At 59.2% G+C, this 27,805-nt stretch overlaps 3 protein-coding genes across 6 annotated transcripts in view; 2 read left to right on the top strand and 1 right to left on the bottom strand.

Annotated features, from left to right (window-relative positions):
- Positions 1 to 1,683: 1,683 nt before the first annotated feature.
- On the top strand, positions 1,684 to 11,015 carry APEH (acylaminoacyl-peptide hydrolase). Its single transcript, XM_084214272.1, has 43 exons — positions 1,684 to 1,713; positions 2,273 to 2,402; positions 2,501 to 2,627; positions 2,704 to 2,797; positions 2,892 to 2,967; positions 3,042 to 3,205; positions 3,278 to 3,415; positions 3,503 to 3,594; positions 3,710 to 3,750; positions 3,861 to 3,982; positions 4,144 to 4,204; positions 4,273 to 4,370; positions 4,447 to 4,498; positions 4,582 to 4,670; positions 4,779 to 4,917; positions 4,994 to 5,077; positions 5,152 to 5,232; positions 5,327 to 5,415; positions 5,517 to 5,707; positions 5,785 to 5,887; positions 5,960 to 6,066; positions 6,135 to 6,233; positions 6,447 to 6,594; positions 6,710 to 6,818; positions 6,890 to 7,019; positions 7,119 to 7,200; positions 7,295 to 7,370; positions 7,502 to 7,638; positions 7,840 to 7,977; positions 8,051 to 8,142; positions 8,234 to 8,274; positions 8,340 to 8,693; positions 8,803 to 8,897; positions 8,981 to 9,032; positions 9,103 to 9,191; positions 9,402 to 9,543; positions 9,674 to 9,751; positions 9,823 to 9,903; positions 9,980 to 10,068; positions 10,159 to 10,349; positions 10,423 to 10,525; positions 10,599 to 10,705; positions 10,786 to 11,015. The coding sequence occupies exons 1-43, from the start codon at positions 1,702 to 1,704 to the stop codon at positions 10,922 to 10,924; spliced, it is 4,662 nt and encodes a 1,553-aa protein (XP_084070398.1). The 5' UTR covers positions 1,684 to 1,701; the 3' UTR covers positions 10,925 to 11,015.
- A 120-nt stretch (positions 11,016 to 11,135) lies between these two features.
- MST1 (macrophage stimulating 1) lies at positions 11,136 to 15,683 on the bottom strand. 2 transcript variants are annotated; one of them, XM_084214402.1, is made up of 18 exons: positions 15,551 to 15,683; positions 15,046 to 15,187; positions 14,775 to 14,887; positions 14,530 to 14,644; positions 14,184 to 14,320; positions 13,992 to 14,112; positions 13,775 to 13,893; positions 13,515 to 13,680; positions 13,290 to 13,420; positions 13,105 to 13,207; positions 12,855 to 12,991; positions 12,698 to 12,733; positions 12,504 to 12,615; positions 12,356 to 12,433; positions 12,144 to 12,290; positions 11,956 to 12,062; positions 11,385 to 11,524; positions 11,136 to 11,305 (listed from the first exon to the last, which is right to left on the bottom strand). In XM_084214402.1, exons 1-18 carry the CDS (start codon positions 15,600 to 15,602, stop codon positions 11,144 to 11,146), a joined length of 2,118 nt encoding a protein of 705 aa, XP_084070528.1. In that variant the 5' UTR covers positions 15,603 to 15,683; the 3' UTR covers positions 11,136 to 11,143. The 2 variants fall into 2 exon arrangements, with proteins under 2 accessions (XP_084070528.1, XP_084070529.1); XM_084214403.1 differs by having other exon boundaries at positions 13,515 to 13,677.
- Positions 15,684 to 16,171: 488 nt separating this feature from the next.
- DAG1 (dystroglycan 1) overlaps positions 16,172 to 27,805 on the top strand; it is a 48,911-nt gene continuing 37,277 nt past the window's right edge. The window contains exon 1 of one of the 3 annotated variants that reach the window (XM_084214534.1): positions 16,172 to 16,271. The gene's annotated coding sequence lies outside the window, so the exon portion shown is untranslated. Of the gene's footprint in view, positions 16,272 to 23,657; positions 23,737 to 27,805 lie in introns of those variants that run through there. The other 2 variants (XM_084214533.1, XM_084214535.1) reach the window with 2 other exon arrangements.

The raw sequence follows: 27,805 nt of genomic DNA, 5'->3' as shown, positions 1-27,805 counted from the left end.
AATAACACGACTCCAGAACAAGACCTGTGAATAGCTAATCAGTTCAATGTCGCGCCTAAGGGTTCCACCGCAAAGCGTGCCGCCGAGCGACCCGAGAACTATTCAGTACCGACCACCCGTGCGTATGAATTCGTGGCATGTTCGACCCACGGAGGGCCACTTTGCCAAAGGGCAGCCCTAGCGCCCGTGACCGTCTGTCCCGTCGTAGAGCATGGCTTGCTACTTCTCTGCACGGTTCCACCCGCCTTTCAGTGCTTGCTGTTCTTTGCCTGGACTTTTCTTTTTTTCTTCTCCATCAGTCCATCGCTGTACTGAAAGCTCTTAGCAGATTTATGCACTTGTGATCGAGGACCCGGCTGCCGCGGGAAGCCCACGCTTTGTGGCAGATCCCTCGCCGGGAGCTCTGCCGGTGCCCAAGGCTGGGGGCAGGCCCGGCGGCTGTGGCACGGGGGTGCCGGGGCAGCCCCAAAGAGGAGAGTCCCGGCCCCCCGCACAGCCACCGCCTCTCCCCGCCCATGACAAGTGCAGAGCCCGGGGGTGCCTCCCGCGGGCCGTCGGCCCCGCCGCTCCTCGCGCTGTAAATACTTGTACAGTGTGTCAATCGCACGCGGGACCGAGACCCCCGCCGGGGCCAATCTCGCCGCCCGAGCACATCCGCCACCTTGCCTTCGTGCCTGCCAGGACCGGGGGCGCGCAGCCCCCCCGCCGGGCCGGGCCCCCAGCCCCAGGTGTGGCAATCTGCTGGACAGGGCGGGGGGACGGGGGGTGCAAAAACCGAGGGCCGAGTGCGGCTGGGCGCCGTTTCCAGCGGTAAGTGCGATGCCGGGTGCGCTCCCTCTGAACATTGTGACGGTGTGCGTGTCTGCTGTGCTCTGTGCCACCCGTAGTGACCCCGTACCGTGCCGTACCGTGCCGTACCGTGCCGTACCACCCCCGCCGCTGTGTCGTGACTCCCTCCCAGAAGCTGCCCCCTCACCAGGTGTTTCTGTGGGAACAGAATAAAAAGGACTTGACACAAACCACGGACTGGCCCCGATTCTTGCCTGCCTGCAGTGTGGGGGGCGGGGGATCGGGACCCCTGCCAGGGTGGGGGGGGCTGGAATGGGTCTGGTTGTCACCAAGCTCTGTTGAGCTCTGCCACTCACAGATGGACTGCTGGTATAGGGGGTCCCTCTGGGCATCAAGGACCGGATCACACCTGCCTGGCCAGGCTACTGGGTCTGGTGGGCTCCCAAGGGCCCAATCCCCGTTGTCAGGGCCGCTGCGGGCACTAATGACTCAATCCCACCCCCCTGAGCAGGCTGCTCAGTCCCATGGGACCCCGATGGCCCGATACCCGCTAGCCAGGCTACTGGGCTGGGAATCCCTGTGCCTCTCAAGAGTCCGATCCACCCGGTCCTGCGCATAGAGCCCCTGTTCTGCAGCCACCGATGGGCAAACCATCCCGGGGCGATCCAGGGGCTGCGGGCCCGTGGTCTGTCCCCCGGCCGCCGCCTCAGAGGGCCCAGCGGGCGATCGGTGGCAGGGGACGGCCGCCGGGACGCCCCCCTGCCTGCGGCTGCAGCGCCGCCCGCGCCCACCGGGGGGCGCCTCAAAGCGGGAGGTGGCCCGAGCGCCGCAGCCAATGGGAGGTGCCGCAGGCCGGCGGCCCCGCCCCATCCCGGAAGTGCCGAGCCTGGCCCCGCCCCCCGCCGCGAGGACATGGAGCCGCCGGTGAGGGAATAGGGGGAGTGACGTCAGATCCCCGGGACCCCTCCCCGCCCTTCGGTCCCGCTGCCCTTCCCGTCCCTCTCCCGAGAGTCCCGTCCCGCACCGCCCCCCGCGAGCCCGGCATCCCCGACCCCGCTGCTCCGCTGGCTCTCCGGCTCGGGAACTGCCCCGGTACCCTTCCACTTCCTCCATAGACCCCAATTGCTGCAGGACCCTCCTAGGCGCCCCTTGCACCCCAGGACCTGCACTCAGGGTCCTGGTAGCCACGGGTACCCCGGCAACTGTCCCAGTACCCTTCTGGTCCCGGCCATGTACCCCAGGATCTGCTCTCCAGTGCCCTCCTGGTCCCTGGTACACCAGTAGTGTCCTGGCTCTGCAGCCCCGGTACTGCCCCAGTCCTGCACTACTCTCCTCCCGCCATGTACCCCAGCTCTTCAAGCGCTGCCCCCAGTACCCCAAAACTCCCCGCCGTCTATACTGGAGCCCCAGTAGGTGCCCCTCTGCCTCATGACTCCCCGGACCGTGCCCCGCACTCCTCCAGCCACCGCGGCGCGTCCCGCAGGTACAGCCACGTGCGGAGGAGCTGTCGGAGCTGTACCGAGAGCTGAGCCAGCACCCGGGGCTCAGCACCGCCTGCCTCGGCCCCGACCTCACCACCCAGTACGGGGGCAAGTACTGCAGCCTCTACACCGGTACGGTGATGGGGAGGACTGGGGGGGAAAGAGGGATCCGGGGAGTCCTTGCCTGCCTGGTGGGGATGCAGCTGGTGTCCTTACCCTTCTCCCCGCAGAGTGGTCCCAGCGGGACCTGGCAAGGGCTGAGAACATCAAGTTCTGCCGTCAGTACCTCATCTTCCACGATGGAGCCTCCATTGTCTACTCGGGGCCTGCTGGCACCTGCTCTGAGATCAAGGACGAGTAAGTCCCATCCCACCCCCCACACGTGGTCCTCAGGGAAGCAATAAGTGGGGGGCTGATGGGCACTCACCCACAGGCTGCTGAGCCGGGAGTCCCCCAGTGGGATGCTGAAGGCCGTCCTGCGCAAGGTCCCTGGCAAGGAGAAGGAGAAAGAGAAGCAGTTCCTGGAGGTGAGGAGGGTTCTGAGAGAAAATGGATATTCACTGGGGTTCCGGGCTGGAACCACACTGTGTCTTGGGACTGCCCTGGCATCTCTGTCCCCAGGTCTGGGATCAGAACCGGAAGGTGAAGAGCATCGACCTGACAGCACTCGACAAGCATGGCAGCGTCTACGATGATGGTGAGGGGCTGGAGGATGCCAGGGAATGTGGGTTTTCAGGGGACAGGCTGGCCAGTGCTGACCTGCTCCCGCAGACCAGTTTGGGTGCCTTGCCTGGTCTCACTCGGAGACCCACCTGCTCTATGTCGCGGAGAAGAAGCGTCCCAAGGCTGAGTCCTTCTTCCAGAGCAAAGCCCCCGAGCTGGGCACCTCTGATGAGGACACAGGGCACCCCAAGAAGGAGGATGCACCCATCAAGGTGGGGTCTTGCCACCCTGGGTCGGCTGGGGGCTGGCTGTGGGGCTGTGGGGCTGACCAGATTGTGCCACAGGGCGAGCAGTTCGTGTACCATGGGGACTGGGGGGAGACCCTGAGCACCCGCAGTGTGCCTGTCCTCTGCGTCCTGGACATCGAGGGCAACAGCATCTCAGTGCTGGAGGGCATCCCAGAGCACCTTTCTCCTGGCCAGGTCAGGATGGGGAGCTGCAGGGAACTAGAGGAGGGAGGTTTCAGGAGCCAGCAGCATTTTGAGTTGATTATCTCCCCTCTCCCCGAGGCTTTCTGGTCACCTGAGGACACCGGTGTGGTGTTTGTGGGCTGGTGGCACGACCCCTTCCGCCTGGGGCTGCGGTACTGCACGAACCGCCGGTGAGTCCCTGCAGGCACCCCACAGCCCAGCCCTGCTGGTAGGACCCTGCAGGGCACCAACCCCACAGCCTGCAGGGCCCCCTGACCCCACTGTGACACCCCTCTGTCCTGGCAGGTCAGCGCTCTTCTATGTGGACCTGACGGGTGGGAGATGCGGTAGGCAGTGCACACCCGGATCCTGCTGGCGCCCTGGCTCCTCTGCCACCCCTCACCATCCCCTCACCATCCCCTCACCATCCCCTCACCATCCCCTCGTGCCCATGCAGAGCTGCTCTCTGAGGACACCAGGGCCGTGTGGTCACCACGACTCAGCCCCGATGGCTGCCGCATCGTCTACCTGGAGAACAATTTCCTGGGCCCCCACCAGCAGTGCAGCAAACTCCGCATGGTGAGCAGCACCAGGAGGACACTGGCAGGCACCAGGGAGGTGCCAAGGTGCCCATGCTAGGGTGGGGCTGACAGGAGGGCAGTGGTGTCCCCCCTTGGGCTGCAGTGGGGGCGGGCAGGCTGAGACCCTGCAAAACTTGCCCAATACCATGTCTCCTGCAGTACGACTGGTACACCAAACACACCAGCACGGTGCTGGAGGCTGTGCCACGGCAAGCATGGGGTGAGTACAGCTCTGGGGGTGTTGGGGGAGACTCAGGGGGATGCTGAGTACCACCACTCTGATCACAGGTGCCTTCCCGGGAATCTACTGTGGCGCACTGCCAGGGATGTGCTGGGCAGCTGACAGCCGCAGGATCCTGCTGGACACAGCCCAGCGCAGCCAGCAGGTGAGGGGGTGGTGGGGGACACAAGGGGGGCCTGGATGGCTCAGGACTCCACTGGACTCTGCCCTCATGCCCCTAGGATGTGTTCGTGGTGGACACAGCAACAGGCACCACAACTTCGCTGACAGCTGGTGAGTGACAGGGCAATGGGGCCATACTGGTGCCAGGGGTGGGGAGAGGGTCACACCTGCAGGTCTGACCCCCTCCTCCCCAGATTCTCCCCAGGGAAGCTGGTCTGTCCTCACCATCAACCGGGACCTCTTGGTGGCCAGGTTTTCCACCCCTAGCTGCCCCCCTGTGTTGGTAAAGTCATGTCCACAGTGGCCACCAGCCCCTTGGCATGGGCACTGACCCCTCTCCCCAGTGCCCACCAGCCCCTTGGCATGGGCACTGACCCCTCTCCCTGCACAGAAAGTGGCAGTCCTCCCCGCCGCCGGCCGTGAGGCACAGACACAGTGGATCTGCCTGCAGGACACTCCCCCCGTGCCCGGCATCAGCTGGGGCATCCGCACCCTGCAGCCCCCACCAGAGCAGGAGAATGCCCAGTACAGTGAGTGCCCGAGGTGGGGTCAGGCTGTGCTCCGCCATCCTCACTGCTCCCTCACACCCCCTCCCTGCCTCCACAGGGGGCCTGGACTTCGATGCCATCCTGATGCGCCCAAGCGAGGGTACCGCTGGGCAGAAGCCCCCCTTGGTCGTGATGCCCCATGGTAAGACCTTGTCCCCACCCCACTGTACCCCAGCCAGGCACCGTCACCCCCCCTTTTGCTTTTGCCATTTGCAGGTGGTCCTCACTCCGTCTTCACGGCCGGGTGGATGCTGTACCCAGCGGCGCTGTGCCGTGCGGGCTTTGCCGTGCTGCTGGGTGAGTGACACCAGGGCTCTGGTGACACAGCCCCCATGGAGGGGCAGGGTGGGGGCATGAAGGAGGAAGGGCTCTGACACTGCTCCCCACGCAGTGAATTACCGCGGCTCACTGGGCTTTGGCCAGGACAGCGTCGCCTCCTTGCCAGGCAACGTGGGCACACAGGACGTACACGATGTGCAGGTATGGCCTGGACGTGGTCCTGGGGCACTGTGTGCTCCTGCAGGTGCCTTGAGAAGGGAAAGTGGGGCTGCCTGCTCAGTGGGTGTTCCCTGTGGTGGCAGCTCTGCGTGGAGCGGGTGCTGCAGGAAGAGATGCTGGATGCTAGCCGGGTGGCACTGGTTGGTGGCTCGCATGGGGGCTTCCTAGCGTGCCACCTCATCGGGCAGTTCCCTGACACCTACCACGCCTGCGTGGTCCGCAACCCCGTGGTAAACATTGCCTCCATGGTGGCCACCACTGACATCCCGGACTGGTGAGTACTGCTACCCCAACGTCCCAGGCTCCTTGCCATCCCGGCCACAAACGTGCCCCCAACTCTCTTGCCTGCAGGTGCCTGACAGAGACAGGGCTGCCCTACAAACCTGATGCTCTGCCAGACCCAGCCCAATGGACAGAAATGCTGCACAAGTCACCCATACGCTATGCTGACCAGGTATGTCACTGTCCCCATCCTGTCCCTGTCCCCAACAGCAGTGCCAGTGCTGAGGCTGTGCTGCTCCTGCAGGTCCGTGCACCCGTGCTGCTGATGCTGGGGGAGGATGACCGGCGTGTGCCCCCCAAGCAGGGTCTGGAGTATTACCGTGCCCTCAAGGCCCGGGAGGTGCCCACACGGTGAGTGGGGTGCTGAGGGCTTGAGCTGTGGGGTGCAGACACAGCACTAATCCCTGTTTTGCCTCCAGGCTGCTCTGGTACCCAGGGAACAACCATGCGCTGGCTGGTGTTGAAGCCGAAGCTGATGGCTTCATGAACATGGCGCTGTGGCTGCTCAAGCACCTGCAGTGCTAAGGGTGCTGACTCCTCCTGCTGACCCCCAATAAATGATGTAGTTCAGCACCCCAGTGTCTCTGTGGTAGTGCTGGTACCGGTGTCATTTCCACTCCTGAAGCTCCAGGAGCTGGTGGCCATTGGACCTTTCAGCTGCTGGGATGTGCGGCTGTGCCATGGGGATGTGTTGGGCCATGGGAAGGGTGACCCCTGCCTGGCCATGCGAGGCAGCGGGGAGCGGCTGCAGGGCTGGCACCGGCCGGGCGCTGCCGCCAGGCTCCTCCCGCCTGCTTTGGCAGCCGTCCCACTGCGGGCGGCAGGCCCGGCCCGGCAGAGAACAGCCCCATGGCCACAGCGACCGAGAAGGGTGTGGAGGTGGGCAAGGGGGCTCAGGGGAACTGTGTGGGTGGGCACAGCACCGCTTCGTGCGGGGGTCATGGGCGGTGGGGGTGAGCTTACCTCCGTCCCGCATGTCCCTTCCCTCATCCAGGCGGCCCACGGCCCCGCTGCCTGCTACCGGGAGCTGAGCCGGTTCCCTGCCGTCACCCGTGCCGCCCTCAAGGCCGCGGCTGGGGGCCAGACCTTCCTGCTCTACACCGGTGAGTGGCGGGCTCGGCCACCCCGCGCCTTAGTCCCGGTGTGAGCGAGCGCTGACGGTCCCGTCCCTCAGAGTGCAGCCGCCCCGACCTGGCCCGCCGGCGGCTCCTGCGCTTCGGCCGCCACTACAGCCTGCAGCGCACAGCCGGCCGCCAGGGCCTCGCCGTCAGCCGGACCGCGCTCAGCGCCGAGATCCACAACCAGTAGGGCACGGGCGGGTGCGGGATGGGACGCTGTGTCTGTGCCGTGGCCGGTGCCCATAGCGCACGGCCCGCCGCAGCCGCCGTCCCTCCCGCCCTCAGGCTCTTCAGCCAGGACTCGCCCACGGGCCAGCGCCGCGCCGCGCTCAAACGCTGCCCGCCGCAGGGCCACGAGCTGCTGGAGGTAACGCGGCTGTGCCGGCCGCTCACCGGGGCGGCCGGAGTGCCGGTGCAGGGCGGTGGGCACCGTGTACACGGAGTGCCGCCCGTCCCCCCAGGTGTGGGACAGCGGGGGATGCAGCCACAGCGTGGATCTCACGGCGCTGGGGAAGCATGGGGACGTCTACACGGAGGGTAGGGCCCCTTCACCATGGTTCCCCTCCCACAGCAGGGGTGAGGTTGGCATGGCCGGCAGCCCTGGTGGCTACCTGGTGCCCAGCTGTGCCTGTACCTGGCTGGCCTTTGGCACCCTCTTGTCATGCCAGGGCCTTTTGCCTGCCTGGCCTGGTCACACTCAGAGACACGGCTCCTCTATGTGGCTGAGAAGAGCCGGCCCAAACCACAGGCCCCCTGCCCCTGGGATGTGCCAGGAGCAGCCTGGCCAGCAGCAGAGGATGAGGAGGTAGGTGCCCTATGAGTGTGTTCAGTGCACCCCCAAGCATGCCATGCACACTGTGAGCATGGGACAAGCCCCTTGGGCAGACCAGGCACCCCTGAACGTGCTGTGCACCCCATGAGTGTGCCGTACAACCCATGAGTGTGTCATGGACAGAGCTGCATGCCTGGGGACACCGGCCATGGGGCTGATGGGTCTGTGCCACAGGGCAAGCAGTTTGTGTACCACGAGGATTGGGGGGAAGCCCTGAGCACACGCAGCGTGCCAGTCCTCTGCGTCCTGGACCTGCAGGGCCTCAGCCTGTCCGTACTGGAGGGAGTCCCGGAGCACCTCTCCCCTGGCCAGGTCAGGATGGGGTGCAGGGAGCGCCCCAGGGGACCCAGCCTAGGGCTGTGGGATGAGCCTGACTGTCACACAGGCCCTGTGGTCCCCGGATGACCGTGGTGTGGTGTTCGTGGGCTGGTGGCACAAGCCCTTCCGCCTGGGGCTGAACGCCTGCTCCAACAGGAGGTGGGTCCCAGCCAGCAACCAGCACCATGCCAGGATGTCCATGCAGTATCAGAACAGTGGGGATCCAACCTGACCCACTCTTTCTTCCCAGGTCAGGGATTTTCTACTTGGATCTGGTCAGCGGGTGCTGTGGTGAGTGCTGTGGTGCTGGGGGGTGCCTGGGCATCCCTGGGATGCTGACCCCTTGCTGCCCATAGAGCTGCTGTCAGCAGAGAATGGTTCTGTCTGCTCCCCCCGGCTGAGCCCTGATGGCCAGCGCCTGCTCTACCTGGAGGGGGCTGTGGGGGGGCCCCACCGGCAGTGTCTGTGCCTGCGCATGGTGAGTTGGGCCTCATGGGCACCAGGCACGGCTCTGCCACCTTGTGCTGCCAGCGCAGTGCCTGGGTGTCACAGCCTCTCACAGTGCGTGGCTGGGGTGGGGGTGTCCCCAAGCCTCCCTGCCTCAGTTTCCCCTGGCATGGGTCCATTCCTGAACACTAGCTCTCCCCAGCTCACCTGGCCGACGAGGCAGACGGTGACAGTGCTCGATGTGGTTGAGGAGCCCACGGAGGGTGAGCAAGGCATGGTGGGCAGAGCTGGTTCTGATGGGGGGCTGGTACCACCCCCTGCCAGGTGCCCATGACCCTGGCTCACTAGCCCAGCGCTCTGTCCCACTTGCAGCCTTCACTGGGCTCTACACAGAGGTGCTGCCACTGCGGTGCTGGGCAGCTGACAGCCGGCGAGCCGTGCTGGGCACCCCTCAGCGGAGCTGCACGGTGAGTCCAGGGCATGGCAGGGCCAGGGACGTGACCCACACAGCCCATGGTGACACTGCTACCTGTGCTCTGTGCCCTCACAGGACCTGCTGCTCGTGGATACAGAGGCGTGCACTGTCACCAACCTCACAGCAGGTACATGGTACTGGCCACCCATGGTGTTCCAGTGAGCAGCTATGATCACCAACACGTATTCTGTCCCCAGGGTCATCTGAAGGGTGCTGGGAGCTGCTCACTCTCCAGTGGGACCTGCTGGTGGCCACCTGCTCAGCCCCACACCACCCCCCCAGCCTGGTGAGCAGTGACTGCCCTGGTACCATGTGGCACAGTGGGATATGGCATAGCAATGTGCAGCCAGTCACAGCTCAGTGTGGCACACACACCGTGGTGTGGCATCGGGAGGCATAGTGTGGTGTGGCACAGCTGGATCCAGTATGTCACAGCCTTGGCATGGCACAGCCTTGTCACAGCACAGCCCCAGTGTCATCCATTGCCTGTGCCCAGGTGGTGGCCATGCTGCCCCCAGCAGGTCAGGAGCTGCCCCTTGGCTGGGTGCCAGTGGAGGACACTCCAACCGTTCCTGGTGTCACCTGGAAGACCCTGACGGTCCAGCCACCCTGCAGTGGGCATGGCCCCGCTGCACAGGGTGAGCTCCTGGGGGCCCCTGCTGCGCCTCAGAGCTGCCTGGATGCCAGGAACCCTCGGGAGTGGTGGGGAGGCAGGGTGCTGGGTGCCCAGGGTGGTGGCTGCTGAGTGGGACTCCTTCCGTGGCGCAGATTCCCAGGCTTTTGAGGCCCTGCTGCTGAGCCCCTCAGATGGCACACCACCGCACCCCCTCGTTGTGTGCCCCCATGGTGAGTGTGGGGACAGTGGGGACACCCTGGCAGTGCTGGTGCAGCCCAGGTGATGCCCATGCTCACCCCAGGTGGCCCCCATGCTGTCTTCGATGCCCGCTGGCGTCCGAGCATGGCTGCGCTGTGCCAGCTGGGCTTCGCCGTGCTCCTGGGTGAGTGTTGGGGAGCTTGGGGACATGTGGCCCTGTGTCCCAGTGAGACATGGCACCGACGGACCTGTCTCCTCAGTGAACTACCGTGGCTCCCTGGGCTTTGGCCAGGCCAGCATCAGTTCCCTGCTTTCCCATGTGGGTGAGCAGGATGTGGCAGACACCCAGGTGAGGGGTGCTGGGCTGAGGGTGCTGGGGGGATGCTGCTGGGAGGATGCTGCTGTTTGGGTGCCAATGGTGGGTGCCCCACGGGTGCAGCTGGCAGTGGAGCAGGCGCTGCACAGAGAACCCCTGGACCCACACCGCCTGGCCCTGCTGGCTGGCTCCCACGGAGCCTTCATCGCCCTCCACCTCCTCGCCCGTGAGCCTGAGCGTTACCAAGCCTGTGCCCTGCGCAGCCCTGTCTCCAACCTGCCCGCTCTGCTGGGCACCTCTGACATCCCTGACTGGTGAGTGCCACCCCCATCCTGTGCCATGCCATGCCATGTGTCTGTGACACCTACTGGTGTCTCTGTGCTGCAGGCGCTACACCTCCCTCGGGCTGCCCTACTCCTTTGAGCGAGTGCCATGTGCTGAGGATGTGGCCACCATGCTACTGCGCTCGCCCATCGCCCAGGCAGCCCAGGTAAGGCAGGGTCAGGATGGGTGTGGGGTGCCAGGTGTGAGGTGTCAGACACTCACTGAGGGCAGTGCTGCAGGTGCAGACACCAGTGTTGCTGTGCGTGGGTGCCCGGGACCGGCGCGTCAGCCCCACGCAGGCGCTGGAGCTGTACCGGGTGCTGCGGGCCAGGGGTGTGCCAGCACGGTGAGTGGGGTGCAGGTGGGAGCTGGGAGGGAGCTCTGGAGTGCTGGATGAGCATCTTCCCATCCTGTCCCTCCCCACAGGCTGCTGTGGTACCCAGAGGGTGGCCATGCGCTGGCTGGTGTGGAGACGGAGGCCGATGTCTTCAAGAACTGTGCCCACTGGCTCCTCCAGCACCTGGGGCAGCCCAGGCAGGATGGGACAGGCCAGAAGAGCCCCTAGTGCCCATAGTGGTCCTGGGCTATGCCAGCCCCAGGGTGACTGCTGGCCCTGGGGACCACACCAGGACCAGAGGCAGATGGAGTGAGTGTAGACAGGGGCAGGGATGTGGATTGGGGTTTGGTACTAAATAAAAGTGAGACCCTGTGCAGTGCCAACCCCTGTGGCCAAGGCTGTGTCTTTATTGTGCAGTGGCAGCTGTGCCAGGCTGGGAATGCCAGCTCAACCCATCTTCATCACCTTGTAGATCCAGTCAACATAGAGGGAAACACGGATGAAGAGGGCGGGCAGGTCAGTGCGGGCACAGACACGGGAGGGGGTGATCACCCCCTCCAGCACCCAGCAGTCAGCGGTGAGGCAAGCCAATGGTCCGCCATAATCACCCTGTGGCACGAAGAGAGTGGTGTCACTCTGGTGCCAGCACCTTCCGCCACCTGGGGGTGGGTGTCCCAGCCCAGCTCACCTCGCAGGCACCCACGCCGGCACGCAGCGGGGCAGTGCACAGCTCACTCTCCTTCAGGCGCCCCCGCAGCGCCCTGTCGCACTCGCTGTGGGCCAGCACTGGCAGCCGCGCCACGTTCAGCACGCTGCTGTCTGCCGTGCCTGCGGGCAGAGGGCACGGGATGCAGCATCGTGCCTGCAGGGATACAGGGGAGTGGCACGGGCAGGGGATGCTGTGGGCAGGGAATGCATGGACAGGAGGATGGCATGGCAGTAGATGTCATTGCAGGAGGGTGTGGAAGGGAGATGTTGTGCAAGAGGGATGCCATGGACAGGGTGATACCAGGGGCAAGGGATGCTCTAGTCAGGGGGATGGAATGGGCAGGAAAACACCATGGAAGGGAGATGCTGTGAGCAGGGGTATGCCAGAGATCTGGGGGTTGCTGCAGGCAGGGGATACTTCAAGCAAGGGATGCTGTGAGCGGGGAGATGCCATGGACATGGGGATGCTGTGGGCAGAGGAGATGGAATAGCTTTGGCAGGGGCTGTATTGAACAGGGAATCCCCCAGCAGGGGCTGCCTGTGGCAGGTACCTCTGGTTTCCCCCCAGCCGGCGATCTCGCAGACAGTGCCCGCAGGCACAACATAGCGCTCGGGGGGCAGGCAGATCAGGGCCACACGCTTGGTCAGAGCAGCCGGCCTGTGGCAAGAGGGGCAGTGTGACACGGTGCCAGCCTGGCCAGCAGTGGAGCATGGCAGAGGTCAAGGCATAGCCACTCACCTTGCTAGCTTTAGCATCACCAGCTGGGACTCAGAGGGGCCACAGACAATCCTCACGATGGGGATGGTCTGTTGGTCAGGGTCTCCAGGGCCAGGGTCCTTGAAGAGCGTCCCCAGCTGCACCTCATAGCCCGTCAGGTCGGCATCGCTGTGGGACAGGGACGTGAGGGCACAGGGGGGTCCCTCTACCCCACACTCCAGCCCCAGCCTTACCAGGAGAAGAAGCACTGGCGTGTGCTGATCACCCACTGCTCCTTCACCAGGGATCCCCCACAGAAGTGCACACCAGCCCTGCGGGGACAGAGGGTGAGTTCTGGGGGAACACTGAGTACGTGGCAGTGCATGTGGGACACCCCCTCACCGGTTGCGGATGCTGACAGTCCAGGGCGAGTTGCCAGGCTGGCCACCAACGATGCGCCCCTTCTGCTGCAGCCTCTCGTCCCGCTGGCCACACTGCTCAAATGTCACTGTGTCTGTGGGCAGGGGGGGCATCAGCTGGGGCTGAACCACCAGCATTCACCCCAGGGTGCCCACCCAGGGCCCGTGGGCCACCACCTGTATTCTCCATGATGGAGGGCACTGCGCTCCCAGCTGCAGAGAGAAAACAGAGGGTAGCACTGGCACAGGATCCAGCCACCCTGAGGGGACCAAAACTACTCTGTGTGTGGCCAAGGTCCCCTTGAGCTCTGCAGGGGTGTGGGTGGGGGCTCACAACAGGGCTTGATGGCACAATAATCAAAGGGGGTACGGGGGTCCATGGTGTAGCACCAGGGGCCATGGCTGTCATCATCAGGGTTGCGGCAGTAGTTCTCCTCCAGGCGTGCCTCAGGGTGGGTGGCAGGTGACATCCTGCCAGGAGGCAGTCACCATCACTGTCACCATCCCCATCCTCATCTCCAACCCCAGCCCAATCCCATCTCCATCCCCATCCGTGTACACACCACCCCCCCTCATACACTCACTGGGGCACGTGGGGTGTCTGGGCAGCCCAGGGCTGGCAGGTGATTCCTTTGCGGGTCTTGCTGACGTGGCCGTGGTAGTGCTTGCCGTGGTCATGGTAGCACTCTGGAGACAGGCAGGGAGGGCTGGCACCCCTCACAGGAGCACTGGGGTGGGCACCCAGCGACAGGTGCCTGGGGTGGCTCACCTTGGGCATCCTGCTCATCAGGGCAGCGGCGGATGTGGAAGCAGAAGGCGATGCGGACAGTGGGGCGGGAGGTGAAGCACCACGGTGCCTCTGATCCATCAGGGTTGCGGCAGTAGTTCTCCTGGAGGTCCCTGGAGGAAGGGCCGCACAGTTGTCCTCCCTCAATCCCACACTCATGGGTGCTGCCCAGCACCACCCTCCTGGGGTGCACAGCCATCCCCTTACTTGCACGGGTACTTCTCAGGCACAAAATGGTGCTTATGGGGCACCTGGGAGTCCCAGCGCTGGCAGGGGATCCCCGACACAGTAACATTCACTCGGCCACGGTAGCCTTCACCCTTGCCCCTGAAGCAGCCGTTGGTGATGTTGACAGGCCGTGGGCGTTTTTCTGCTTGTGTGGCCAGAGAAAGGGGCAGAGTAGCAGGGTCAGAGGTGGCACCCAGGACGCTCAGGCCCACCTGTGCATGATGCTGGTGGGGACTTACTGCAGATGCGGATGCGGCAGTATTCGCGCTCCCGCTCGGGGTCAGTGGTGTAGCACCAGGGCCGCTCGGAGCTGTCAGGGTTGCGGCAGTAGTTGTCATCTAGTCCCTTGTCAGGGTACCTGGGCCATAGACAGGGAGCAGCAGTTAAGGTGGCACCATCACCCCAGCACCTGGCACTCAACGAGGGCAATGCACTGCTGGGAACTGGGGCTAGTACTTGTTGGGGTGGTAGGGGTGTTTGTGCGGGTGCTGCAGGTCCCAGCGCTGGCACTCCGTCCCTGATTCGGTGTGGTCCACGGTGCCACGGTAATCCTCCCCATTGCAGGTCATGCAGACAGCTGCCAACAACTGCAGGGCTCAGTGTGGGGGAAACATGGAGCACAGGGTGATCCTGGGATGTGGCACTCACCATCCTCACACTTCTTTATGCCGCAGCTCTGGTGCCGGACATTGGGATCAACAGTGTAACACCACGGGCCCCGCTTGTCCCGGTCAGGGTTTCGGCAGTAATTCTCCTCCAGCCCATTGCGAGGGGATGGCAGAAACCTGCTGGCAACAGAGTGGGTAGGAGGGCTGACAGGAATCCTTTGTCCTGGAGTGGGCACAGCAAGGATGGTGCCCTACCCCTGTCAGTGGCATTCCCCCCAGGCTGTCCCCATCGCTCCTGTGCTATCCTGCACTGCTCCCACCCCATTCCCCATTGCCCCATGCTGCCCAGGGTAGGTGCCATGGGACAGGCAGGGACACGGGGGCACCTGTGATCATGTGGTGTTGTGGCCTGCCAATGTTGGCAGCGCAGCCCCTTCTCCGTCGTGGCCCGTGTGCCGCGGTAGCCGGAGCCATCACCCACGATGCAGTCCCGCAGGTAGTCTGAGCAGAGCCAGGCACCTCTTCAGAGCCCCAGGGCCGGGTCAGGGCACATGGGCAATGAGGAGTCCTGTGCCAGGTGGCCCGTGCCCAGTCTGTGGTGTCCCCATGCCCACCCATGGCACCAGCCCACCTTTCTTCTGGTACAGGTCATAGCGGATGTTCTTCTGCAGCTGGATGCGGGGTGAGTGCTGGGTCCAGGGCAGCAGCTGGCACAACTGGCTCTGCTGGTCATGGTGGAAAGCCCTGGGAGGCACAGTGGGAGTCTGGCATGGCACCGTGTGAAGCCAGGGCCCGCGGGACCTTGGTCACACACGTGAGCATCCAGTGTCCAAGTGCAGTGACTCAGTGTTGTGGCCCGTGCACTCCCACCTGACCCCGCGGTGGCACCGTGTCCTGCTCACCGGCAAGCCAGGCTGGTGGCACAGCGCTGGGCACACTGCTCTGCAGTGCCCTGCTCCGGCAGCGGTGGCGGTGAGTCCACAGGCACTGCCAGCAGCTCGGTGGCTCGCAGGCGCTGGAAGTCATTGAGAGGTGAGCGGTGGCCTGGGGAGTGTGACAAGAGCTCAGTGTGCCCACGGGGGCACAGCATGATCACTGGGGCCCTGTGGAGTGTTGGATCCCTGCCCCATGGAGGAGGATATCCCTGTCCCACAGAGCATGGGATCCGTGTCCCATGGAGGAGGGCAACTCTGTCCTATGGAGCATGGGATCCCTGTCCTATGTCCTGATCCATGTGCCCTGGAGCAGGAAGGTCCCTGCCCTACATCACCCGCTGCTTCCGGCACCCCCCGTCCGCCGGGGGACAGGGCATGGCCTGCAGGCTCCCGGCCCGGCCGTCGGCTCTGCCTTGGACCCCGCACTGCCCCGCGCCCTCCAGCCCCACGGCGACCCAGCCTGGGGCCCTACCTGAGCCCAGAGCCGCGGCCAGGGCGAGCAGGACCCCCAGCACGGGCTGCATGGCGGCGGCCCTGCGTCCCCGGGCCGCTGGAGCTCCGGGACGGCCCCGAGCAAATATTTGCGGTCGGGCTCGGGGCCAAGCGGGGTCGGGGTCACCCCGCGGCGGGCACGCGTGGGGCGGGGCAGAGGGGGCGGGGCCTGGTGGGCGGGGCCAGGCGGGCCCGGGGTCACCTGGGGGCGGGCACGTGTGGGGCGGGGCGGGGCCTGAGCGGCGGGGCGGGTTCTGGCGGGGCACGTTCTGGCGGGGCCGAGGTCGCCGCGGCGGATCCGCGAGGGGCGTGGGTGGGGCCTGCGCACAGGGGGCGGGCCCGGCACAGCAGGGACGGGTCCTGCGCCAGTGAGGCGGGGCCTGGGGACAGGGTGTGTCCCTGGAGGCGGGGCAGGGGGCGGGGCTGTGCGACGTGCCCCACGGGAGCGGGCGGGGCTCTGAGGCGGGGCGTGGCTGCATCGAGCATCTTGGCGGGGCGGGGCGTAGGGGGCGTGGCCGACGCTGTAGCCGGGCGCCGATTGGCCGCGGCGCGCTCGTGCCGCCGGTTGCCAGGCGCCGCGCGCGCGCGCCAGCCCCGCCCCCGGGTACGTGCCCGCGCGGGGTCGCGCTCGCGCCGCGCCGCCCGCTCGGTGCGTCGGGGCCGCGGAGCCGGCGGGAGCGGGGCCGGGCCCGGCGTGCACGGTGAGAGCGGGGACGGAGGAATCGCGACCGGCCGGAGCGGGGCTGTGGCGGCACCTGCCGGGCCGCCTTGCCCTTGGCGGCGGGGAGTGAGGCTGGCGGCGGCGGCGCGGCCTGGGCAGAGGCACGGCGGGCCCGGGCCTGGCGGAGAGCGGGCGGCGGGGTGGCTTTCCCGGTGCGGCGGCGCCTCAGCTCGGCGCGCCCTCCGCGGCCTTCGGGACCGGCCCCGTGCCGCCTTCCCTCCAGGCCGCGCTCCCTCCGCGCCGCTTTCCCGCCGCCGCCCTCGGCCCTGGGTGGGCGCCGCGCCCGAGAGTGCTCGGCGGGGCCGGGCGGGAGGCGGAGCGGGCCTGGGGCTTCAAGCGGCTGGGTCGGCCTGGGCTGTACCGGGTGAGTCTCGGGGCTTCTCCGGGAGCGGCCCAGGTGCTGTCGGTGGCGGCAGCCGGCTCCGGTTGTCACAAACCCCGTGTGGGCGTCCCGGGCTCTCCCCGCTCACCGGGACCGGCCCAGCGCCGTGGGAGCGCAGGTGGGTGCCCAGGTAGCTGGCGGAGTTGTGTGTTCCTCGGGGACAGGTGGCTGTCCCGGGCAGGGGGGCGGGCTGCCCCGCTGGGGCTCCGTGGGCCCCGCCGCTTCCCAGGGCTGACCTTGGCTCCGGGCACCGCGAGCGTGACTAACAGCAGAGGCTGTTCCGGGAGGGACAGACCTACCGGCTAACTTTATCTTCAGTCCCCAGTGCAGGTGACTTAAGGCAGGTTAGTGGTTCTAACGCCCAAAAAGGTCTAAATGGCAGGTATTACTTGTGGTCTCCCTGCTTTCTTGGAAGCAACAGGCTGCAAAGTGGCTCACACAAGTTTCCAATGCCCATCAAGTCAACAGGTTTGGATTTACTGAGTTTTGCCTCAGGTTTGAAGTTGTCAGACGTGTGTTTTTGAAGTGTAACTAGGTCCTGCTGCTCGGGGTGGGGGAAGGTGTGGGCAGGGGGATGTGGGAACTGGCTGTAGGGATTGCTGTCACCCCCTGAGGTATGTCTCCCTTGGTCCTGGAGTTTTGGTCTCCTAGGCTTGGGAAAACACCACTGACGTTCACCTGTACAAAATGAGATTAAAATCTTCTTTTTGTGTTAAAAAACCCAAGAATTTGCCTATTTTCTCTTAGCCCTTCCAGGCAGGAGCTTCTTTCTACCACCCATTTCTGTTACATGGTTGACTGAGTACTGTTCTTAACAAAACTTGCTATTTAACTTCCCAAATGGAATGCTGTCTTGTCCCACCTTTAGCTTCACAGGTTCCTTTCCTCAGTTTAGGAGTTTCTAATTCTTAGGTTTTTCCACACAGTCTCTGCTGCTATACCAAGCATCCTAAACCACTTATTCATTCTTCCCAATGCTTGTCATTGCACTCTTCTCTCCTAAATATAGGGTAGTATGCCAACAGAAGGAGCTTGAGAGCAGGCTGAAGTGCTGGGAACACCACTGTTTACTCAGAGGGGTAATCAGCAAAGCCTGGCTGATTCCAGGTCGCACTGATTCCTTGCTGCAGCAGTTCAGGCTCACTTCTTTGGGAGCTGGCACAAATGCTCCAATAACTGGGAGATGTTCCTGACAGCACCTGCTGGCTTAGACATACCCATTTCTTTAAGCATTGTGTAAATAGAGTTGTAAGTTGTGCTTAATTGTTGGCATCAGACCTGGGGAATCAGTACGAATTACGGGGCTGATAGCAGTGAGGTGTTCTGCTCTCACTCTATACCAGTAAGTTTTGTATGTATGGGGTTTGTTGGCCCCAAGCACTTGTCTGCTGTTAGAAACACTCGTGTCTTACCCACTCTGTTCTCCTCGTGTCCCAGTGCCCGCAGTGCTGAGCCGGCCAAGGAGGGAGCTGAGGAGGGCGTGTGACAGGCAGACTGGGAGCTAAGGAGGGTGTGTGACAGGCAGAGTGGGAGCTAAGGAGGGCGTGTGACAGGCAGAGTGGGACCCTTTGCCAGCCCCAGCCGTGCAGCTCCTGGTCAGAGCTGGCCCAGCACTCTGGCCGTGGCTTGTCTTCCACGGGCGGCTGCTCTGGAGGAATTCTGGCCGGCCTGTCCTGGGCAGAGCCATGCTCTGACAGCGAGGGGGTAGTGTTGGAGGGAGCCCTGCTGCATCCTGGCTTGTGTGAGCGTGCCAGCAGACAAGCCTGGGAGGTGCTCTGGAGCTCTGCACTAAGGACCAGTGGGCACTGAGGGGAAAGAGAACTGTGTGGTTGCAGCAGCCAGATCCTGGGGAAGTTTTCATGCTTTATTGTCTGCAGCACAGGTGTGAGGTGCAGTGTGTTGTCAGCCTAGCAGAGAAGGTGTGATGGTTCTGCCCTGGCAGGAGTGGTGTTGCTCACCCGTAGGAATGGTGTCTCCTTGCCTTTTCCTTGTTCCTTGGAGAGATAGTGAGACACATTGGCCTGGAGAGATTTCTCCAAGGGTGTCGTGCCAGCCTGGGGAGGAACTCCAGCTGATGGAGTAAAGGTCTGCCCTCATTCTGGGAGTATCAGCTATCTGAGAAGTTTTGTGGGGGTGATTTTGGGTGGTTTGTGCCTTTACTCCTGTTAGCTGAGGAATAGTACTGAGGAGTTAAGTCTAGTGATGATTAATTTGAGTGAGGAAAATGCAAACGCTGAATTCTTCTTAGGCAAACAGGGGTCATGTAAATAAATGCCTCTGGCATTCTTTGTGGTGCTTGCAGACTGTCTACCAATTACTTCTGGTCTCTTGCTGAATCAGTGGGAGGCTGTTGCTCCTTGAGCTCCGAGTACTTTGGCGGTGATTTGGGTGAAATACAAATAAACACAGTTGGATTGACCTAGTGTATCTGAGCTCTTGGTATGCTGAAAATGTTTGTTCTTAGAATGTTTGTGCAGTCTGGAGAGCTCTGTACCTTAAACCAAATTTGCAAAGGACTGTGACCATGTTTAAGCTGTGAAAAATAAAATATCAATCCGAAGAACCTGTGCTTTTAGGGTTTATTCTGTGAGATTGAATTTGAGCAAACTACTAAGGTACTGCTGGATGGCAAGTTAATGTATTAACCTATGTGAACACTGTAGGTAGGTGCACATCCTAGTCTGGTGCCTTCTGTCTGTGTATCTCTGTACTTATCTGTTGACTTAAACTGTCTCTGGTTCAGCTTTTCTGGGATAAAATTTTAGCTTGCCAGCAAGAAAGATGGTTGTATATGTTTGATGCTACCAGTATTTTTGTCAGTGGATTTTTCATGAGCATCTGAACTGATCTGCTGATGCAGCAGTGTCTGAAGGAGATGATCCAAGTCCCCTAGCCAGGCAGGCCCTGTCCCTGTGCAATGCCTGAGCTGGTCACTTGGTGACCAGCAGAAAGTTCCCTGGCTCTTGTGCCTGGTTTGTGAGCTGTTCTGGGTCAGTGAGGAGCAGGAGATGGGGCAAGGTGAGTGGCATGACTTTGATTGGAGTTGGGTGGGCATCAGGGGCCTCCTGTTTTCCTGAATGCCATGTCCTGCTCAAGGTCACCTCAGTGCTGGTTTTTCAGAGCCTTGAGGCACCCTAGGAGATCCCCTGGAGTCTCTGCCCACGGCAGCAGTGCAGCCTTGCAGGGTTCTTCCACGTCTGGGGTCCTGTCCCTGGACAATGCGTTGGGGCCCAAGAGCCAGAGGGGGCTGCAGGGCTACCAAGTGCTCCCTCATCTCCTTACTGTGGCCCTCTCCCCTGTCTGTGGAGAGCTCACAATGGTTGCCAAACCCCAACACAAATGGTGTTCAGCTCTGTGGCCTCTGGCTGTGTCACTGTCAGGCCATGCCAGTGTCAGTGGCACTGTGCTTGTCCAGGCCCTTCTCTTTCTCTGCTTTCAGCTGTGCCCTCTTGCCTCCTCCCAGGGGCCAGCTGTGGTGCTGAGCTAATGCACAGAGCAGTTGTTTCTGCTGATTTGGTGTAAAGTTGGTGGTTTTTTTCAGCTTGACCCTTTATTCCCTTTGCAAGGGGAGGGTGTTGGACCATCCTTGAAGGCAGGAAGCCATTTGATCAACAGAGCTCTCCCTTTGTAATGGTGCTCTTAGCCATAACAGATACTTACTTTTTCAGAGTTGAGTTGTCCCCCCTGTTTCACTGTCCTGCAGGTATCCCCTAGGCTGGAGAATGATTCTTGGTGGGATTCAAATACTGTCTGACTTTGACATGGGAGGCTTGGAAACAGCAATAAAATTTGTCCCAGCCCCACTGAGTTCAGCTTTGTTTAGGGTTTTTCTTTAGAAAACCAGGCTTGCAGCCTCATCTGACCTGTAAAAATGTATCTGAGTGAAGGTTTCCGCTCCTGAGTTCTCTTCTCTCCTCTTTTCTCACCTTGTGGTCTCACCACAGTGCTTTTGCTGTCACTGCAACCCCAATAAGAGTATGGTGTGTCTTTCCTGCTGTAGTTTCTGAGAAGGGCTCGATTCATAGAGGGTTTCCATGGGCAGATTCTAAAATATTTTGTGTGCTGGTTTCTCTGAGCATTCTAGCAAACTGGCTCAGAAGCCCCTTCCTGCAGTCCTTGCTAGATACTGCTCGTTAGGGACCTGACAGGCAGCATTCCTGCCCTCCCTCCTCTGGGGTGGAGAGGTGGTTACAGAGAGGTTTCAGTTTAATCTCGTGTAGTTACAGGTCACAGGAGTGCTGGATGTGTGTGCTGAATTCACATGGGCTTCTCTCTTTTTTTGAACTAGACTGTGCATTTCGACTTCAGAAAGCTTAATCTTCTGTGAAGTATGTTCCTTAAGGGTGGGGATTAGCATTCAGTAATTTTGATGAGAGTTTCCAGTAGCAGATACTGATCATTTTATATCAGTCCCAAAGGCTAGGGATTGATTTTTGGATGAGCTTGAGTGATGGTTTGAACCAGCGGTTTTCCACTGAAGTGTTGAATCATGACAGGTGATGGTGAAAGCCTTGTGCCACTGTCACAACCTCAGATTGCAACGTGGGGACTGTGTGCTGCTGCTCCTTGCTAGGCTGGCCCTAATTGCCTCTTCCCTCTCACCCCCAAATGGATTCTCCCAGGCTCTGCGGGAAGCACATCTCTTTCCAGAGCTTCCAGGATTTCCTTGTGTGCGTGGCTTCTTTGGGACTTTTCCATTTCAGTGGAGAGGAACCAAGATCCCTGTCTGTAGTGCTTGGTTATTCAGCAGTCCAGGATACTGTACAGATTCCACTTTAATCAGGGTGGAAATAGTTGCGGGTTTTTCCAGTGTGAAGTTTTTCTAAAGCAGCTCTCCAGTATTGGTCTCTAGCTGGGAGTTCCCTGTAGTGCAAGAAGTTTCATCAGATCTTTTCTGAGTGTTGCTGAAATGTGAGGTGTGACTTTTGTGTTGTGGCACTTGGGATTCCTGCAGGAAGGCTTTACACAGGTGTGGGCTTCTGGGTGGGGAATGAGAGGCATATTTGAGGCTGCAGTGATTCCCTGTTCATGTCCCCTAGGCTTTCTGCTTAGGTCTTGACCTCTGTGGAGTGTGAGCTCTCTGTGCTGTAGGAGCTGATTCCTGCATGACGGACCATGCATGGTGTTTCCCCACCCCAAAGGAAATATTTCTAGTGGAATTTTTATGATAGTGCCTGGGGGCCTACATTAAGGGGATAAAAGGTGGTTATTCTAAAACCATCTCTGAATTCAACTTCACAGGATCCTACCAGGAAGCTACACAGAATCAGTGTAGCTGTGTGTCTTTTTCTCTAAAAATCAGATTTCTGCCTCTTCAGATACAGGTAAAGGCTGGCTGGAGGCAAGGGTGGGACTATGCAATTCCAAGGGAGAATCTTCTAGTATTTTTCCTAAAATTCAAGACCTGCTTTGCCTCTCTTCTGAAATTCCTTGGCATCTTTCCTTTCTCCTACCATAGCAAAAGCTGTAAGACATGTGGGAAAGTATAATTGCAGAGGTACTGGCATCAGCTGAGCTTAATGGGCACAAACAACTCATATAATTGATTTGTTTCATTAATTCTCAGTTTCAGTTCATTGAAAGCTTCTGCAGTGTGGTGTTTGTGCACAGAATAGCTGTAGTATGGGATGTGTAAGAGGTCCTGCAAGTTCTGCAGCATGGCCACAATGCAGATCTGCCCATCCTGAACGGGATAGAGCATCAGGAATGGGGCAGTCTGCCTTATTTTAATGAGAGTCTGGGTCAGATCAGGAGTTTTTTAGGCTGGGCATTAACGTTTGTGTTGATGGCAATAATCCTGAGTGATTGGACTGAGACTGTCAGGTAATCTAGCATAAAGGTCTGTGCCATGGTGCTGTATGTGTTTCCATGGTATCAGTTCACTTCTCCGGGGAGAGCTGTGTGGCCAAAACATGAAACTTTGTGTCCTCTACCTGGGGAATTTTGTGCTTCCAGTGGTGTTTATAAAGCCAGTGCTCTGTGTTTGTCTATGTGCCTTGTGCAGATTGCTCTTTCAAGAAAGAGTTACCACATCTTAGAGTAAGATTTTGTTTGAATAGCAGGGGTCAGCCTCTGGGGAAGTAAGAAATTTGATCTGAGAATGACAATTGCTGAGATAAATACAAATTTTCAGAAACAGAGAAAACTAAAGCAACATGTAACATTGTAACAATACTGCATGCAAAGCCCATGAACCCTTGGCACTAAACTGTAAGAAAAGTGTAGGAATTGGGCCTTACAGCCTCATGAAAACTTTGTAGTCAAAGCTAACATGAAAAAGGGCTTCTCTTGCTACTGGCAATGATGTAAAATTGTATATTGAGGGATTAAAGCTCTGAGAAGGCAGCGCTGCTCCCCTGTGCAGTAATGGTGATAAGCCAGGATAAAAGTTGTGTGCGATTCTGTGTGCTGAACGTGGCAGAGGGAAGTAGTCCATGATTGCCATGGCTAATTTGGGTGTGAGAAGGTTTGCTTATTAAAGCCTGAGGTGGATGAGCTCCTGCACTCTGGGAGCATTGTTCCAGCCTGTGATGTGGTTCAGTCCCCACCTTCCCCTCAAACCAGCGTCCCAGCACCGGTACCATTGCACTGCACACCCATTATTCCTGAAAACTGGAATGCTGACCCTCCTCTTGGTTCTGTGCTGCTCCACCAAAGCTCCTCCAATCTTTTAGTCATTGGGTCAGCTGGGAGTGGTGCAAGTGCTGCTGTCCTCCTCTTCCTTTCCCTGCTGGAGCTGGGTCCTGCCGGGACAGGTGGGGCCGTGCATCTTTCACACAGCTCGGTGACTGCAGGTGGCTGTGTGAGCTCAGCCTGCTCTGGCAGTGGGCTGTGCCTGGCCCGGGGTGTCCCAGGGGAGAGGGGTCGTGGTGCTGTCCTGCCGTCACAGGAAGAAGCTGTTTCCTGCAGACCTCTGCGCTGCATCCTGGTGCTGTGTGCTTTGCTCCAGCGTGACCCAGCTCAGCAGCCTCCAGCCTTTTTCTCTTCCCTGAATGGCAGGCTCCTAAAGCCTCCCCTGGAGGTGCATAACTCTGTATAGGAAACTTAATCCTGCTGACTCCAGGTAAGCCTCTTCACACTTTTTATGGATTTCTTACAGTCTGTTCACATGCTGGTTCAAAACCTTTGCCTTGATATGATGCTTCAGGAAATCCTTTGAGGCAGCTTCTCCCCTGTGCCACAAAGAAAGGCAGAGAACAGAGGAGGCAGTGAGATTTAGGGTTTGATTTTTTTCTGAAGTTAAAATGAAGTCGAGATACTGCATACAGGGACAGTTCTGAAGGCACACCTTGGCCACACATACCTGTGTTTTGTGATGAGTTGGTCAGTTCACATCCTGCTGGAAGAGCAGTCTGCCACCAGCATGAGGGAGATCATGGAGAGCAAGGCTGGGTGCAGAGCTCTGCCCTGGGAGTGTCTTCTGGGCTGGTGTGGTGTGTGGCTTGGTCACTCCAGCTGGGAGCCCAGGAAAGATTGCTCCACATGCTGAAGTCCTCATTTCTGGTCATATATGGGAATTAAGGCTGGCTGAGCTGACTCCCTAGGCAAGTGTTTAGCGGTGAGATTCTTCTTTAAGCAGTGACTAAGACGATGATTATTAGTGAATTCTGCACAGCTGACTCTGAGCCCTGTTTGGGACCAGCAGTTGTAGGCTGTGCCAACTGGAAAAGGTCAGCTGAAGCTTGGAGCTGCCTGGGCACACAGCGAGGTGTCTGCTTTGGAGCAAGGAAGAGCCACCCTCAGCTTCAGTAGAAGCTCTGCAGCCTGAGCCCATCCAGGAGCAGACACCTTTCACTTCCCAGTGTCAGTGTCTACTCTGGTTCAAGGCAGGCACTGGCATGTACAGGAGCTTGTAAGCACATGGGTCTGCATCTCAAAAGAGCTTTTCTGCTCCAGTCTGGGAGTGGAAGAAGAATCTTGATGGGAAACTTGGTAGTGTAAATCTACTGTTAAAGAGCTTGAGGATCAGCTGGAGTGGCCAGTGTCCTCCTGCTTGGGTTTTGTGGCAGCAGCCATCTGAGCTGATTTGTGCACAGCACTTTCAAAGGCAAACAGTTGTCCTATTTACCTTCTCAGTGGAGAGGAATTACCTGTGTCAGCAGAGCTGAGGAGTTATTTTTTATTTCAGGCTTGGTGGGGAGGGGTATAAATTTGAACTCTTCTGGGTGTAGCTAAAGATCCTTCTGGAGCAGAAACACAGCTCCCCATCTGCCTGTGCTCCTGAATGGAAGCACAGCCCCTGGGGAGAATGGTGCTACCTCAGGAGCTGATGCTGCCAAGAATAATGCTCCAGGTTTTTATCTTCAGCTGATCTCTTGGACTCAACAGGTTGCCAGTGTAGAGGCTGTTGGTGCAGAAAAGAGGTCTTGCAGTTGTGTCTCGTTCCATTTGTGGTTGCAGGCTTTAGAGCAGTCCCTCGCCTAGAAAAGTCACATGAGAAAGGCATTTCATGTATTTTTAGATGTCTTTTAAAGTGGCTTAGAGGCTGAAAAGAAACCTGCATCAGGTCACTGGCCTGCCTGCTGCAGTTTGCCCAGGAGTGCTCGAGCAGACTGTTAATGTGGAATGGATCCAGTCAGAGCCTCCTGCTCTGAGGGAATTGCTGTGCCTGCTACCAGGATGCAGCTGGCTGTGGGAGGTGACCGTAGCTCTCAATTTGTGCTGCTCAGATGCTGGTTAGGACAATAGTGGGAAATGAATGGGAGATGTCCCGCTGAACCCAGTTTAATTTCTCTTTATCTTTGGAATTGTCTGGTTTTTCCTTGGTGTCTTTGTACAGTGCTCTTGCCTGGCACAGTTTTTTGCAGGGTCCAGACTTGGTGTGCTCAGCTTCTGAGTTGGTTTGAGCAAGTGCTGCTGGCAGAAGAAGTCCTGTCTTTCCCTCGTGAAAAGGAAAAGAGAAGTGGTTCTGCAGACCCCACATCCAGCCTGGAGACTGACCAGATGGGAACTGGCCTCTTGTTTGTCTCTTGTTGCATTCCTTTAATGTGTGTCATTTCCCACATCCACTTCTCTGTGCACTGTAACTCTTGTACCGGCACAGAGGGAAGAGAGGACTGGGATGGGAGAGGTGGAAATGCTTCCTTGGGCAGTTGCAATGATTAAAGTGATGATGTGGCTGCCTGTATTGCTGCTGTGGGTCTTCAAGCAGGCTGGACCACATCTGCCCTGTGAGGAAGAAGCAGGGAGAAAGCTCAGCCATTCCTCTCTCTACACACTTTCCAAGTCTTTGCCAACATGGGAGGATGCATACAGCTTGCAGGCCCCATGTTGCAGGATCCCTTGAGGTCTTTGTGGGCCACTGAATAGGAGGAAGAGTTCACCAGTGTAGGAAGGAAGCATGATGCAGTGCATTGGAGGGTGGAAGTATGAGCTGACATCCTGGGGTGCACATGTGGGTGAGGTTATTGGTGTTTCAGATGCTCGCTGGCTGGGCTGTCATACCACTGCCTACCAGATATGAAGAACATTTTTTCCAGGAGTCCTGCCCTTTCAGAATAAGCTAAAAGAATGGGAAGCAAATACAAGTTAAGAGAGCAAGGGACTTAGGAGAGGCCTCCTCTAAAAGCAGTAGTGTTTATGTAACAGCTAGCACCAAATATTCATGTAAGATAAGCTGTGATTTTTACCTTGAATCATCTGGTGAGATAACCATTCAGTGACACTGTGTAGGCAGGTGGTACAAGGGGGCTGGAAAGCTGCAGGTTGCTCTCCTTGTTCTCTGAAACAATTTTGACCATAAATTATGAAAACCTGTGTCTAACAAGAGGAGGAAGCAGCCAGACAATGTAAAGCCTGGGAAAGGTGTGTGGTTTTTCTTGTTCACTTGCTAGAGTGCTTAATAATGGAAATAAGTAACTGAGGGGAGACTATGTCTTTTCTATCTCTTGAAGCCTTTGGCTAAAGACAAGGTGCAAAAATGACTTTCATCAAGAGATGGAAACTTCAGGGACCTGTGATCAGGTCTCAGCAGATGCTGGCCTTCAATATGATGTGGGCATGGTTAAGAACATAATCTAAAATACAAATGTTGAGCTTTTCAATGTGACCTGCTAAACTAAATTAGTATTTAGCAAGAAAATTTTTCTTGTCCATCTCACTTAAAATGAGGGGGGCTGTGCTAAGAGCTCTTTGGAGATGCCTCTGCATCTCACCCAAAGACCCAGATTGCTGCTTAATTTATGCCTCCTCAATTTGAGCCCAGGTTTCTGGAGGTGAATCTAACAGTGATGCTGGACAAGAGCAGGGTGGTGGCTGTGGCTGGTGAAGGTGCTCCCTGGGGGTCCCCCAGAACCCGTGTCTTGCCTTGTGCTGTCTGGGCTGGTTGGAGGCTGGTGTGTGCTCCTGGGCTGAGGCAGACGGACAGCTGCATGTGCCACTGCCAGCACTGCCTTGTAGGGACATGTGCCGGCTGGTTCTCAGAAGGCTCCTGGAGCTGGTGGCTCCTGCAAGCCTCGCCCTCAGGGCTGGGGACGTGCACGCCTGGCCTTTTCCCTGGGTGCCTTTTAGTGCCTGTATAAATACCAGCAAGCTTCAGATGCATTGCAAATTCTGGCCCTTTTTTTAAACCCATCATAAATAGGTTGGTGCTCACTTGTGGGTCCGGCAGAGCTGTCACTAGAAATGATGTAATGATTAAACTCGGCGTCGTGACGGCTTTCCTGCCGAGCTTCCCTCCCAGGTCTTGCTTTTCTGTTCTCTTCAGGAGCATCACAGGTGCCAGGTGAGATACATTTAGGCCCTGGAAAAAAGTTAATTTAGCAGAACTCGCTATGAAGTGGCGTTTCTTAGGATGAGACAGACCAGCCACAGTCTGTCTTCTCCTTTTGATGCAGACACTGATTGTGCTCGCTCTGCTTCCCAGGGAGCCCGTCCCGGCTGCATGCAGCACAGCTCTGCACTAGATTTTATAGTTACTGCTCTTTGGAATAAGTGTCATTTAAAAACTATCCAGCCAAGAAAGAGCACAAGATGTAATTCCAGTGACGTTTGTGGACTTTTTTTGTTTGGATTTTTTTGCTCCAGAAGGACAGTGGTTTCTATTAAAGGGAATTGGCAGTGCCTGGCCTTTAGCCCTGGGCAGGAGATGAGCTTTGAGGGTTCATCCCTTTGCTGCGGGGCCAGGGTGGTTC

Source organism: Fringilla coelebs (assembly GCF_963513975.1).
Source record: "Fringilla coelebs genome assembly, chromosome: 13".
Classification (NCBI taxonomy): Eukaryota; Metazoa; Chordata; class Aves; order Passeriformes; family Fringillidae; genus Fringilla; species Fringilla coelebs.
Note: the sequence above shows the minus strand (reverse complement) of the source record. Positions and strands in the feature narration are given on the sequence as shown.